Raw genomic sequence first — 15,081 nt, forward strand, 5'->3', positions numbered from 1 at the left:
TAGTCAGCAGCCAGAATTTGTGGCCAGTTACTTCCCATTGTTTGTTTGTCTTTTTAGCATCTATGCATGTGCACTCATGCTTTCTTGAACTGTTTATAAAAGCACAGGCAGGACCTGAAAGTCACCATTGTGTGCAGTTCACTCAGTGCCCATTGTGAAAGCAGATAGGACCCAGGTGTGCTTTACCTCTGTATTTTCTAGCCCCATTCAGAATAGGGGGTTGGTTGCTAAAAACACCTGCCTCCTGTCTGCACTCCTAGGGTTACCATATTCGAACATTCAAAAAAGAGGTCACTCCACAGGGGGGAATTTACCCCCCCGGCCCTGCCCCAGCCCCACCTCCTCCCCTGACCATACTGCGTTCCCCCCCACCCCCAAGCTGCGCGAAACAGTTGTTTTGTGGAGCAAGCACTGGGAGCTAGGGGGAAAAAGCGGGCACTCTCTTGAGTGATCAACATTCACTCTTTCTTGAATGATCAACTCTTCTTTGGGGAAGAATAATGGCAAAATCCCAGACTTTTTTAGATATTTAAAAATTCCTCCCGGACAGCGATTTAAGAACCAAAAAGCCGGACCTGTCCGGGAAAATACGGACGTATGGTAACCCTATGCACTCCAGCCTCCTTTGTCGCTTCACTTGTGGTAGAAGAACAGTGGGAAGATGGCCCAAAATTCTCAATGCAGACACCTGCATGTTTGTTTCTGAGCTGCAGTTAAGCACCTGCTCTCTTCTTTGCTTCAGGCTGGCAACCAAACCAGTGACGTTGCACCGGTGTAACAAGCAACGCAGCTGTGTGTCTGCACTTCCCAGTCTGTTTGGATGTAGGTATGCTTTGTGAGGTTGGAGGGCAGCAAAGTGAACACTTCCATTGGCTATCAGGCCCACAGTTCCTGAAGCAGTGGAGTATGGGAAATTTTAGCAAGCCTTTGGGGATCTCAAGGAAGTGAGGGAGCAGGGGTTTGACTTCCTGGGCAGCTTAACTGGGTTTCAGGTCATACCCTCCACACAGAAGTCAGAAGTGTATTTTGTCCATTTTTATTTATAGTAATACAGCAGCAAAGAAGCAGGTGGAATTATATACACAGGCCAGAAGACAATGAGTGATCCTCAGTTTGAGGTAAGCCCCTCTTACCCTCCCTGCCTGCTATATTAAACCTCATTGTCATTACACTTTATGACAATACCAAATTTTAATAAAGCTTTGACTACTATGATAAAGTGGATGCAGAGATTTGGCTTCAGGGCCTGTAAGATTCATGTAGCTGAGCAGAGGACATAATACTGCGATTAAAAAAAACAAACTTCGCTAATTTAGGTCAATTTATATTCCAGGCAGTAGGATTCTTATTCAGTAAAGTTTGAGTCAACAAAAGGATGCTCCTAGCTTAATAGGGTTTGGACCTAACTGTAAAGCTCTCATGTCTGACAACCTACTGAACAGCAGGTATGAATGGAGTTCTTTGGCACCCCTATAGCTTTAATTGCCACAACTTTAGCACTGTGCACTTATGTTGGTCATGGTTCATGAAGAAGAAAGCCATGCATGAGTAGACAACCGGTGCTGGTCTAAACTCACATTGGCATAGCTACATCTCACTGTGAAAAATCCACATGCCTGAGAGCATGTAGCTATGTCAGCCTAACCCCTGCTGTAGACAGCACGAGGTGGATAGAAGAATTCATCTGCCAACCTAGCTACCATCTCTTCGGGCGGTGGATGAACATGCGGTGCTGTAGTAAGTGCCTGCTCTACAGGTGCACAGCTGCCATGCTGTAGCATTTTAAGTGTAGACATAGCCTTAGAATGTCTCTTGCTGGTAGCCAGAGCCTTTAGCTAGGCATACAATATTCAGCTTCTGTTCCAGTATGCTAAGATGTTCTGGATCATTGGTATACTGCTAACAGCAGTTGGTTATGGGAACTCAAGGCTCAAATAGGCCCCTCTCCATGAAAGGCCTACAGGCTTGTTAGCTTCAATGGTGCCAGGCTATGAGACCTGAGTGAAGTGCTGTGTGAAGGCAGATAAAGCTGTACAAAACACAGAAAAGTAAAGAGGCAATTTGGGCCTTCAGTGATTTGGCTGTTGCAGCCAAAGAAAATTACTGGCACAATAACAGTAGGAAAAAAGGCAGTGAACCAGTCCACTGCAAAGGTTTTATGCCCCCTCCCCCCCCCCCCCCAAAAAAAAAAGTTATGTATTGCACATCCTAAAGAAGAGCAGGTGTACAGAACCACCAGACCCTTTTTGAACTTCATTGCTGGGGTGAAAGGCCCACCACTTGGATCATTACACATATTGAATCTATTTCCCTATGTTAAGTATCCTCATACCTTCTTGTCAACTGTCTAAATGGGCCTTCTTGATTATCACTACAACAGTGTTTTTTTTTCTCCTGCTGATAATAGCTCTTCTTAATTAATTAGCCTCTTTCCGTCTGTATGGCTACTTCCACCTTCTCTGTACGTATAGATATATCTTCTTACTATGTGTTCCCTTCTATGCATCCGATGAAGTGGGCTGTGGCCCACAAAAGGTTAAGCTCTAATAAATTTGTTAGTCTCTAAAGTGCCACAAGTCCTCCTGTTCTTATTGATAGACCAGCTTAACCACATAACAGTTCTGTACACTCAGAGCACTTGGGGCCTTTTTTTTTTTTTTTGTTAAAGTCCAAAAGTCAACTATTTATCTGAGCTCACCTAAAGAGATTGAAAGCAGAAGCCCACTAATGCATTTTAACTGAACTGATTCTCCCTAGCCATTTCTCCTCTAAGGAAAAGACATTTGAAAGTGAGGAGCACTCATCACTACTGTGCTATGCTCAAACAATCTTGGCTTTGGCTCAAGTTAGTATTTGTCCCATGAGAAGCTGCACTGGGATGCTGAAAATAAGCCTCCAGGGTCACGTTAGCAGATAAAGTGATGTCAGGGAAAAGGTGAAGCACTGATCTTCCACACCAAAAGTCTGACACTCATGGAAATAAAGGAAATGCACTTTATGCTTCTTGGCAATGGTCAGTCCCTAAGGGTCTGTCTCCACTTAAACTGTTACAGGGGTACCTGCAGTGCGTCAGGGTAGACACTGCCCATGCCAACAGGTGAAGTTCTGTTGCGGAGATATGTAATCCACCTCCCCAAGAGGCAGGAACTAGGTAAGCTGAAAAATTCTTCCATCAACAGAACGCTGGCTACACCAGAGGTTAGGCTGGCCTCAGGGGAGTAGATTCTTTTTTCACCCTTGAGACACATAGCTATGCCAATGTAAGTTGCCACTGCAGACCAGCCCGTAGTAACTGTTAATATCTATGGGTTGTAAGATGCTGCTGTAGTTTACTTCCTGCATTTATGCCACTTCCTGAATTGAAATTAAAGTAACTGCATTGTTTTAAGACACTAAGGAAATGAAGTACAGTATCCCCTGAATTACCCATGGACTTTAGGATCTCTGCTTCTTTACATGGGGGGAAAACCCATATCCACAACAGAGCAATGCTCTTATCACATTCTGCTTTTTACAATTCATTAGACCGCTTCCTATGCCTCTCAGTCACCTAGTGTGCAACATGTTTTGTTGTGTGTCCTGTCACAATTGACACACTAATGGCTTTTAGCTATACAACCTGTTCATAGGTAAGTGTTTTCTCAGCGTTGAGACTCAAATCGCAAAACTGATTTGAGGCCCTCTGTCCCTCCTCAAAACCAGACCCTTTGCTCATTCCTGGCCCCCTGCACGGTTCCTCTTGCACTTAGACCTTGTGTGTCCCTGTCTTCCAGAGTCAGGGATGCAGATGCTCTTTTTCCACCCCTAAACAAAATTATAGGGACCCACTTACAGCCACCAGCAAAGAGCGTGGGGGCAATCACTCCTCTCTGACCTCTCCTTCTGCTGGCAGGTTGATGTAGAATCAGGCTCCAGCTCTGCTGCTCCTCCGTTGGGCTGCAGGCAGGAAGTAGATGGCAGTTCACAATTACCCCGACTGCATAAGAAGGGGAGGTACTGGCTTGAACTCCATGCCCTACCTGCGGTTGGTGTCTGCTTTGATCTTGTGTGGAGCAGTTTCCTTCACTTTCTCCTCCCGACCCTGGCTTCAGTTACTGCACTCCATGGGCCACCATTGAACTTGGGGGTACTCGGAGCCAACACAGGCTCTGAGGTGGGACCTACAACAAAGTGTGGTGAGGGGAGACCTCCACTTGATGAGAGTTCCTGATAGTTCTAAGTGGAAATACAGCCCAGCACCCTGATATGCCTAAGAGGGACAACAGGAGACAGGCACCAAAAGAGCGTGCTAAGCTCTAACCAGAAGAACATTGACAGCAGTGTGTATAAGCCATGCATATTGGGGGGAGGGGGGGTGATTGTCACCTCAAATGATGGTATATACATCTTAGAGCAGGATGCCCCTACTTTACCCAGCTGAGAGTTGCATTATCACCTTGACAGAGCACAAGGCCTGAAGCTCCTTAAGTATAAATGGACCAGGCTGCAGGTTTCCTCCTGTATGGGCTATGGAGACTACAGATCCAAGCATTAAATACTTCATCTTAAGCTATGTGATTCACCTGCAAATTGATGCCACCTTCCTCAGGCTCAGGTTACGATTTATAACATTTTCCTTTGGCTGGCGCAGAATGTATACTCAGAAGGAAAGAGGATGTGAAATATGAAAATATTGGACGAGAGAGGCTAAAAGGAAGCACTTCTCCAGCTCTATCTTGTTGCTCCTTCAGGTGTGCAACAACTTGAAGGCTGTTAATATTTGCTAGCTTCTTTATTACGGTAGTTATGACAGGTGACAGTTAAATGAGACGCCCCTCCTGTGCTCACTTTGGAATTCTGTAGAGAGCAATGTGTTTCAGCGCCCACTGAAAATCCTTCACTCACAGTATTTGTATCAGGTACCATTGTTTGGTAATCGCTGGAATTCTCCTAGCCTTCTTTGCCACAGGCAGCATGCCAACTACACTCGCATAGTGATTTGCTCTTCGAGGATGCACGTATGACACAGTAATCTGCTGCTCCTCCTCTCAGCCCTTTTCTGAAGAATCTTTCTCAACTGCTTTTGCAGAACATATGCAACCGCTATTTGAAAGGTGCGCAATGAAAAACTGAGCAATTTAAAAGCAATTAAAAGGAGAATTAAGCTGTCACAAACTGCATAGGCATCCTCTAACCACAAAGGCTCATTTTCAAGCCAATATCTTCTGTAAGACAAATGTATCATTCATTTTTAAACGCTTGTATTTGATATTATAGAGCAAATTCACAGCATTTTGTTCTGCATACAGATGCAAGCCAAAGGGGGAGTTTCCATTAGTTCTCCAGAAAACACATTTCAGGCCATCACAGAATGATATCCAGAAATGCTATGACCTTTAGGGTGCATTGAACTCCTAGTTGGGGATTTTTCCAACCTGGGATGGGGGTTGGGGGGGGAGGAGGGGTGTCTGGTGGGGTGGGCATCAATGGCAGTGCAGCACAGGGGTCAGAGACACCACTGCAGTATGGAAGAAAGCCTAGGAAAGATGAATGGACTGCGAGCTGTGGGAACCAGCGTTGTTCTGAGAGATCTCAGCTTTTTGTTAGAATTCTCGGCTCATCGCTGCTTGCCTACAGGCTATTCTGCATGGCTATTATAGTCAGTGAGGATGTGGAAGCTGCATATGTAGGACAGTGTGTAGTTGCCTTTGCTGTGTCAGAAGTCCATTTCCACGGGGCTGGGTGGGGGAAGAGGGCCTGGGGAATGTCATAGTAACTGTGAGCATTCCCCTCACAGGAGGGGAAGAGAAGTAGTATATCACTAATACATACTCACCTTCTGGCCCTGGAAGAAATCTGTCCTTAAACCTCTAGGGCCCAAGTCTAAATCATGGTCAGTGACCAGTCACCAAAAGTTGGGTAAAATTACTCAGGGAGGTTTAGTCAGTGAGCGAGTATCATCACACACAGCATCAGCCCTGATGTTGGCATTTTCAGCAGAGCAGGCAAAGAGAGGCATAGAGAATTAACTCTTCTCAGACTTGCCTGGTACTGGCTGAGGTGTACTGGCAGGGCACAGCAAGGAAGCATGCACCCTACTGCATGTGGGCTGTAGATAAATAGGAGACTATGTTCTCCAGAGCAGCAACACTATTCCTAAGCACTTTTTTTTTTTTAAATTGTGTGAATTTAGACATCCTATCTGCAGTGAACAGAACAAATACCAGACACAGCTGTAAGGCACAAAACGAGGCCAGAGTAGGATGTTGTTAAAAATCTGTAACATTTAAGGCACATTTACCCCTGGCTGTTTCATGAGCCAGATTTACACTGGAATAATTTTCTAATACAAATGTAAAAATTAGGTCAATCACAATTTCATTTACAAACTCAGGAAGAGGAGAGCTCTGCCACACTTCCCCTTTTCTTGAAAAGGGCTCTGGAAGTTTCTGGCTCTGTGGAGATGGACTAGGGAAAGGGTAGGGCGGGGGAGCTCAGGATTTGCTCATCTCCAGAACTGCGGGGGGTGGGGTGGGGGTGGGAGAGAGAACAGACGGATGAGGGGGACGACAGAGGAAGGTAAGTGCAGAATTAGGTTGCATTAACTGGCACTGTTTCCCTCTTCCTCCTCAGAAACCCCACTTTAGGAGGAATCCAGGAACAGCCACACTAGACACAGTGTCCCTGAAAGAACAGCTCTAACAGAGCAGAGGTAAGGGGTATCCATACAGATTGAAGGTTATGTAGGAGGAGCAAGATGGTTCTACTCTAGGAGAAATGCATGCATGCACCCACACACACACACGCACTCTTCCTCGCCCCCTTCTTTCCCCCCCGGAGAGAATAATTTCTGGGAAACTCACAATTACCCTCTCCATGGGTTATTTCTGTGGAGGGGAGAATGGAAATATGCAAATACATATATATGAGGAGGAAAGCAACAGACTTAGTGCACCACTAAGCATATGTTCTTGCATACCTATTGTACAGTACAGAGAAAAGTTTTTGGGGGGTTATGAATGACTGTATATTAAAAATGTAGGAACAGAATTAATTATTTTGGCATCTAGAAAACTCAGTTTACATTTGAGGTTAGAAGGGAGCATTCACAGTGAGTTGTCCAAGACATGGTTCCTGAAAAAGGATTTTTTGATGCTGGCCAAACAGATGTAAAAAATATCAGTGACAACAAAAGAGAAAGTAAAAGAGAACTTAAGGCAGGTTTCCCAGGCACAGACTGGTGTGAAAGAGTTGCTTTGTTAAAGGAATTATCCTTGAAGATTAATAATCAGAGGTGAATTTGCAGAATTTCCCTTCTGCAAATGCATGGAGGAAATCAGAATTAATCTTTCCATCTTTAAAATCATACAGATCCTAATTAAACAACTCTCCAAAGGAGGTTTGAATATTCTCATTGCATGTAACTGGGAGCCAAAGACCAGCTTACGAGACAGAAAGAGCACTTCTCTAAAGTTCAGAAAAAAAAGATTTTGCCATCAAACTGTTCTGACACCAAATTCTTTGGTTCCAACATTGGTTGTTTCTCTCCTTGCATAAGATGTTCAAGTAAATCTTCAAATCTACTGTATGTAATCCAATCACACAAATGTCAACTCTCTCCTCCTGGCACATGGTGGACCCTCTTCTTTGATATCCCTTTTAGAAAGGCACAAACATCTTGCAGTGGCCAAACAGTCATACAGCTGCATCTTTAAAAAGGAAGTCAGAGTCAGTTTGGTTTGCCACAAGCAAATTAATTTATTTGATTAAAAAATATGCAGGAAGCCACTATGAACTCTTTTGGGGGGTATGAGGACATGGAGTATTCACTGATTATTACATGTAGGTTATGTTGTTGTTATTGTTAGCTGTTAATAAGTTACTGCTAAAGTACTGTGTTGTAAATATATTGAGCTACATCATACAGAACATTAATAAATTCTTCCATACAAACTCTGCCATGGAAAATATAAATATTCCATTTGTGAAGTATTCTGCCTAGTTTTAACATTTGATTCTTACCTGTTGACTGAGTAATACATGAGATCTTGTAGGATAACCAAATGCTCAAAGCGCAAAGGAATGTAGCTAAGAAACCAAACGTCTGTTAAAAGAAACGGTATATGTAAAAAGAAAGCATGTTCACTTATCTACACTGCAGAGCATCCCATGCATTCAAATTCCATAATTATTTATTCATTGATGGGGAAATTCCCCCCACTGTGCCTGCATAAGCATCTGAATCATTTATGCCCACAAATTAGAGTTTACGAAGGCTTTAAATGGTACATAGATCTCATGCAGGATCTCTGTACATGGGCGACTTTCACCCTGTGCACCCAAAAGTGTGCTGAATGCTAATACCTCCCAAAACAAACAACAATCTCCCTCTTTTTTCTTTGCTGCTTGTAGCTTGATTCATTTTTAAGATTTCTTAAATGTGTGTGTAAATGTAAATAATTTACTCAAGGGAAAGCTGAGTCAAAGAGATGAGTTGTACAGTTAGACCCAGAGCCTCAAAAATATTTAAGAACCTAAATACCTCTGAGGATCTGGGCTTTGGTGGAGTGAGTTTCACAGTCTAAATCCCGTTCCCATCAAAATTCAATTTCCCATATATAGGCACCTCCCCCAATCAATCCCTATGGAAGTTCATGACTGGGGAGGCAGAGGTGACTTCAGAGGTAGCTAGGGCCAATCCCATGGTGGGCTTTAGTTCTCATCACACAGACCTTGAACTGGACTCTGTTAAGTAGGGAGCAAATGCAAAGAGCAGAGCACTGGGATGCTGTGCTCATGATAAGTTTTGTTGCTAAACTGACAAACTGCCTTGTTTTGTAGTGAAGTAAAGTTAAGTTACTTAATCCTTCACCAAAACCCATTGGTTCTGTGTGTTTTGCAGCAGCTAGAGCCTTGTGTTTTACCTCTTTAACATGTCTAATCTCCCCCAATATAGGGAACTGGAATCCCACAGTAATCAATTTTCTTTTGTGTAGTTATGGTATGTTAATTGAAACAAGCCAAAAAGATAGTACACCCATGGAGACCAAACAAGACAGGATTGTAAAGAAAATAAAGCTGAAAGCAGTAAATTCCTAATGTAGAGTAACAAAGTGTCAGGATTAGTAAACACTTATTTAACGAACAGCCTTACCGCTCCAGCTACGAGTCCTGCTGAACTATAGCTCTTTGACGTTGCCACAATAGAGGCAATGAGAAGCAGGAGTGTACCAATTAAATAATGGAGAAGTTCCTGAAAATACAAACATAGCACTGTTTAGAAGGGAAACATATCAGAAAAGCATTTAAACAAACCAACAAGCAGGTAGACAAAAGGCAGGCTGGCTGGTTGTGGTAGCATGTTTCAGAGCAGCTCAGTGGGGAGAAGGAAACAGAATTAGATTTCAGGATGTGGTTGGTCAGGTGTGTAGGGGTAAACAGAAGAACATGCTTCACCCCCCCCATGACAGTAAGGTCTTTAACATAGCTAAATTTTGCTTGATCTACTAGCAACTTACCACAAACACAACAGGACATAGGACAGGACCCACAAAACCAGACACCCACCCCACAAAAAAACAAGTTTCCTCATATCTAATGTCAAGTCTCCAAAGAACCTCTCAAGCAGAGTGTACATTGTATGTGGCAGAAGAGCAGCTAAATGATAGAGCTAGTTGAAACATTTTTTATGACCGTCTTTCTCCCCCCAAAACTCAGTTTTGTCAGAATTGAAGCATTTTGCAGGAAAATTTCTATGGCATTTTAGATGGAGAAAAGTTAAAACAAATTGTTTCACCTTTCTCACTATGAAGAACGTCAAAACATTTCATTTTGGTAAGGTACAATGATTTGGTTTAACTCTACTGTTTCAATTAATTTCGTTTAGGCTTTTATATTATATTAAATATTCATTTTATAATAATATAAAGACAATATATTTTATCATATATATACTTATGGTTTATATTATAATATTTTGACATTATCTAGACGATTAGACATGATCAAAACAAAATGTTGTGATAATTTTGAACCTACATTTATCAGAATTATTTTTTTGCTGGAAATTTCAGCTTTTCATTCAAATTCAGAACAAAAACAACATTTAAGAAATGTTAGAATTTCCCACAGAACGGAAGTTCCAGTTTCTCTTTACACTCTTCTCAAGCCCTGAACATATGTGAAATCTCATTCACTTCACAAACACAGAAACACACTCTCCTCCCAGCTCTGCTCTCTATATCAGTACTGCAAACTGTCATGCTGCTATTTGTGCCTTTTCTTCCTTCTTCAATTATATCTTTGCTTCTCTGAACTCCCGATGACTATTTATGAGTTCTGTGGCGCAGAAGTGGATTCTTTTTGGTGATTGGAACATGTATAACTGTATTTTGGAGGGAAATTCTTCTTGTTTAGGAGTCTCTCCCTTCCTGGCTGAAGGAACTAAATCATGTTCGGGAAACTGCAGCCAACAAAATCTAATATGCTTCCCCCCCACACACAATTTTTTAAACAAAAGGCTAAGATATGAAAATTCATACAGTCTTTTAATCAGGTGATCTATGTGCAATAGAACATGATATCTTGAGAGGACACTGGTTATAATGAGAGATAAGCCAAAGTGACAATATTTGGATCAGGATTTTAAGCACTTCCCATGTATGAAGGGTTTCAATCCAGGAGTTTGGTTTGGTTCATTGTAAAAACGTTGGGCCTCTTGCAAGATTTGGATGTCGATCTGGATTTTAAATCCCCATGAAGTTTGGGGGCTATACAGATCCAGAATTTAGGTTCAGGTCTTTCTGTAATCAATACTGAGAGACAGAGAAATTAAACATGAACTTCAGCCTACACTTTCAAAATTCTTTTTATTTTTTACCAGTCAAAACTTTTACCAGTCAGTTCTGGGTACTCAACTGGTGACTGACGCAGCTGGTTTTCAGAAAAGGAGTTCTCAGCACTTTCAAAAGAATCAGGCTCCTTTAAGGTGTCTCAAATTGGGTCATCCAAAGTCACTAGTCACTTTTGAGCATTTAGGTTGAACTGGTCTCTCATACAAGCCACACCTCTAACATTTATCTTTAGGCAAAATCAGAAGAGGCCTGAATAGTTGGGAGGTGCACTTTTTTTTTTGGGGGGGGGATTGCAATTGTAAATATATTCTTTAATAAAAAGGGGGGAAGATGTAAAATTAATGCTGATCTACAGTAAGAAAGGAGTATGTGCACATTCCTTAATCTGACATCAATCCAGTGAATTATGTATACAGTTTGCATTAAAAACAGTCTAACGCCTTCTTTAATTTCCTGGCAGGACCTTCCCCCTTTGAATTCATTCTGAGACAGATTAATGTGTCATTAGGCATAATGACAGCATGTTGTAACAGAATGGCAAGATCTAGGATCTCACACAAGGATGCGGGACTCATCTGTTGATTGACCTGCTAGTGAGAGTTAGAGCCCTGTGTAAAGCTGCTAAGTAAGTTCTGCTGACTCACTGCAGTTTGTACAGTGTGTTAATTCCACAAGGATATAAGAGGAGGACATGACCCTCTGCCATGGGAAACCAAGAGATGAGACAGGAACATCCTACAGGAAATCCTAGGAACGGTCAGACACTGGGATGGGGTGTGGTGGGATGGAAAGTTGAGGGCTATATTTGACTTGGTACAGCATGGTAGACTCTTTGGAACATGGTGGAGTACATGAATTCTAATTCAACGATGAGGTAGTGTAACTAGTTCCTAGTCATGCAGTTGTAACATAATTTCCCCAAATCCCCATTACTCTGTATCTTCTCCAATTGCTAACACCTGTGCAAAGTGGATGGAAAATGCTACCATTCTGATCTGATGGTATTTTGCACCAATTTTTCACAATCGGATCAGCAGTGAAGAATCAGGCCTGTAACTGTCCAATGTAATGAACATGAGAGGAAAGATGCAATTGCCACATCTACGAAGACTTAGCCCTGGTCTACACTAGTGGGGGGATCGATCTAAGTTACGCAACTTCAGCTACGTGAATAACGTAGCTGAAGCCGACGTACTTAGATCGACTCACTGTGGTGCCTTCACCGCGGTAAGTCGACTGCTGCCGCTCCCCCATCAACTCCGCCTGCACCTCTCGCGGAGCTGAAGTACAGGAGTAAACGGGAGAGTGCTCAGGGATCGCTGCCCGCTGATCCGGCAGGTAGTGAAGACATACCCTAATAAAAGTTATATCAAAGTAGAAACAGGCTAAATACTTTGAAAGAAACTTGAAGACTTGTCTAGATTTTCTCCAGAAATTAACATTATAAGAATGCAAGATCCCTTTGTAATTCTTATTATACAGACTCAAAGGGCCAAATTCTCATGTGGGGTAACAGCAGATATACATTTAACTTAGCATTTCAATGGATACCCAACAATCTCCCAGAAGCCTTGCCTATATTTAACAATAGATCTAAGAATTCCTAATAGGACTCTTTTCACATAAGTGTTATGTTATTATACGTAGTCACCAAATAATCACAACTGTGGTATTTAGCTTTGTGTTTTGTTTGCATTTATCTGCAATTTGTGGAGTTTGAAAACCAAAGTGACGTATAACATTGACTGTAGACTCCACTAGATAATGGGTGAAATCCTGGCTCCACTGAAGTCAGTGAAAAAATTGCCACCGATTTCAATTTCATCAGCTATTCAGTGTCAGCCACCATGTGTAATACAAGCTTACAGCTTTTTCCCGTTTGCATTAACCAAGTACAAAATATCAGGTTATAATCAGAGTTCAACATGAGCCCCAGCTACAAAATTCAAATCTGAATTTTGGCTATCTTATAATATGCAGGCATATGGATCCAAGATTTGATCAGTTATTAAGGTTGTGTCCATCTGGAAAATTCAGATTTCAAACATCTTGTAAACATGAGGATCTGCAGACCTGAGGTTTTGGATGTGGCTCATGATTGCTACAGACTGGTGACCCATTCATTTGTTATGCTACATTTCATAAACACAGCAATTCCTGATAAAACAACAACAAATAATAATGAATCTTCACCGACACCCAAGAGTACATTACTTTGGGGGAGGAAAAGAGTGTAACATAACACATCAGTAGTATGGAGGATTTTGAAGGAAAAAGAGAATGGTTAGAGGGAAATAAAGCAAAGAGGAAAATAGAAGAAAACTAGTGAAAGGGAATGATGGCATAGGAAATAATCCCATGGAATAGCTGTATTTCTGATGTTAAGCTTTCCTTCTCCCATAGCTGCAGGCATATCAGTAGAGCTGGTCAGACGCTGTCACAACCCATAATCTGATGGAATTTTTCATCAAAATTTCAAGTTTTGATGCAAAAAGTTGAAAGATTTTCCTGAAACTACACCACAATTGTCAGACAGCTCTGCAGAGAAGGAGATGCTACCACTTTTCAGAGTAAGGTGCGCAAACAGAAAAGTTTGTAACTGGCATGCAATCCATGTGGCAAAATGGTCAGATCTGGGTTCAGCTCTGATACTAGTGTGTGAGAGATCTGGGGCAAGTCACATAACCAGTCTGGACCTCAGCTCTTCTTCCTCTATAATAGAGATAAGGAGGCTCACCCACCTTTGCAGAGGTCTGTGGATGAAGACTGGTATAGAAGTGTATTATTATGATGATGATTATGGTGCACTTGTCCCCTCACCCTGTCTTCTGTGAATGTCATCAGTCCCTCCAGTGGTTGAGATCAATAGCGGAAAAAGCAATGCAACTCAGCAGTTGGAAGCACAAGTAACAGGACAGTAACTATAAAAGTTGCTGAAATAAATCTTGCCAAGGAACAAGGAAGAACTGGAGATCAGCTCCAAAAATACAACATAGTTTAGAAGAAGTTTTAAAATCGGAAACAAATGCACAGTAAAAAAACAAACACACACACACAAACTCTCTCACTCACACACACAGAGATTTTTTTTTTCCAGCATGTCTTAAAATGGGCCATCTATAGCTTGTCCATTACTCTGCCCTCAAGGAAGTAAAGTTTCCTTATCCCATGAGATGGGCTCCACAGCATCTGTATACAGGACAGCAATTATGCATGTGTTAACTTACACTCATCCTTAACTTTAAAATGTTTCTTGACTCAGGGCCTATCTGCTCAATGCTAACTTAAGAAGAGCACTGGACATGAAGATCTCTCATTTTCTTTTATCTGCATCAAAGTAACTCAGTTTATACTGGTGTAAGGCAGAGTAGAATCAGGCTCAAAGAATGTGGGAGAGTGCCTGCACGCTCCAGTTCAGCAGGCAGTATGAAAGATGAAGTGACTGGTCAAAGGATTCATGAAGGACAAGAAGAGAGGGAAACAGAGAAAAAAGCAGTGGCTCCACAAATAATCAGATAGAGCAACTAAAGAGGTTAGTGCATGAGAGGTACAGGGTAGCAATCCCACCAATGTCACTTACCGCAAGTGGCCAACTAATACAGGTGAGCATTCTGTATGCTCTGAAAAGGTAGACAAAATAAAAGACAAGAATCATAATCAAGTCACACATGGTGACAGTTTCAAAGTAGACGGATGCACTGTAATTTGTCCACGCTGAATTCTTCACACAGATGAATCCAATCAGCAGTGATATCTGAAAGACAGAATAATACATTTTATTGAGCAACCCCCAGGTGCTCAGAGTGCTTCATACAAAATATGAAGAACAATTCAAATACATACATCATTTAAAAATCAAGAAGGTAAAAAGCACTTTAGATGAGCCCAGTACAGACAGAAGGAGAAAGTAATGAGCACAGAACCAACATGAGGATAATAAAAACCTCTTTGAAATAAATATCTTGAGATAATTTTTAAAAGCATAGAGACACAAATGTCAGAAGTGAGCAAGTTCCACACCACAACACCCCATCACTAGTAAGAGCACTGCCACCGGCCAACCTGAAATGCAACAGTGGGATCCCTAAGAGGTGGAGAGGTCTCAGAGTGTAGTGAATAACCAGAAAGAGATCTCAAATACAGACAGGTTTTCAAAAGGCTCTCAGTGACTGGGGTGCCTAAATCCCATTAGCTTTCACAGGGTTTTAGGCACACAAGTGCTTTTGGAAATGTTAATCAGGGCCTAAAC

The 15,081-nt window shown here is 42.0% G+C and overlaps 1 protein-coding gene and 1 long non-coding RNA gene across 2 annotated transcripts in view; one reads left to right on the forward strand and one right to left on the reverse strand.

The window, feature by feature from the left end:
- The first annotated feature begins 387 nt into the window (after positions 1-387).
- LOC142071160 (uncharacterized) lies at positions 388-1,099 on the forward strand. The gene is made up of 2 exons (XR_012667190.1): positions 388-826; positions 1,047-1,099. It is a non-coding gene; the product is annotated as an uncharacterized LOC142071160 (long non-coding RNA).
- Positions 1,100-6,243: 5,144 nt separating this feature from the next.
- The window catches only part of CMTM7 (CKLF like MARVEL transmembrane domain containing 7), a 41,405-nt gene continuing 32,567 nt past the window's right edge, over positions 6,244-15,081 (reverse strand). The window contains exons 2-5 of the mRNA XM_048838685.2: positions 14,413-14,586; positions 9,134-9,232; positions 8,002-8,083; positions 6,244-7,688 (exon numbers count right to left, since the gene is read on the reverse strand). Of these exons, the coding sequence (XP_048694642.1) occupies positions 7,675-7,688; positions 8,002-8,083; positions 9,134-9,232; positions 14,413-14,586 (369 nt within the window). The 3' untranslated portion in view covers positions 6,244-7,674. The remainder of the gene's footprint in view (positions 7,689-8,001; positions 8,084-9,133; positions 9,233-14,412; positions 14,587-15,081) is intronic.

The sequence above is a fragment of the Caretta caretta genome, chromosome 2, assembly GCF_965140235.1.
Source record: "Caretta caretta isolate rCarCar2 chromosome 2, rCarCar1.hap1, whole genome shotgun sequence".
Classification (NCBI taxonomy): domain Eukaryota; kingdom Metazoa; phylum Chordata; order Testudines; family Cheloniidae; genus Caretta; species Caretta caretta.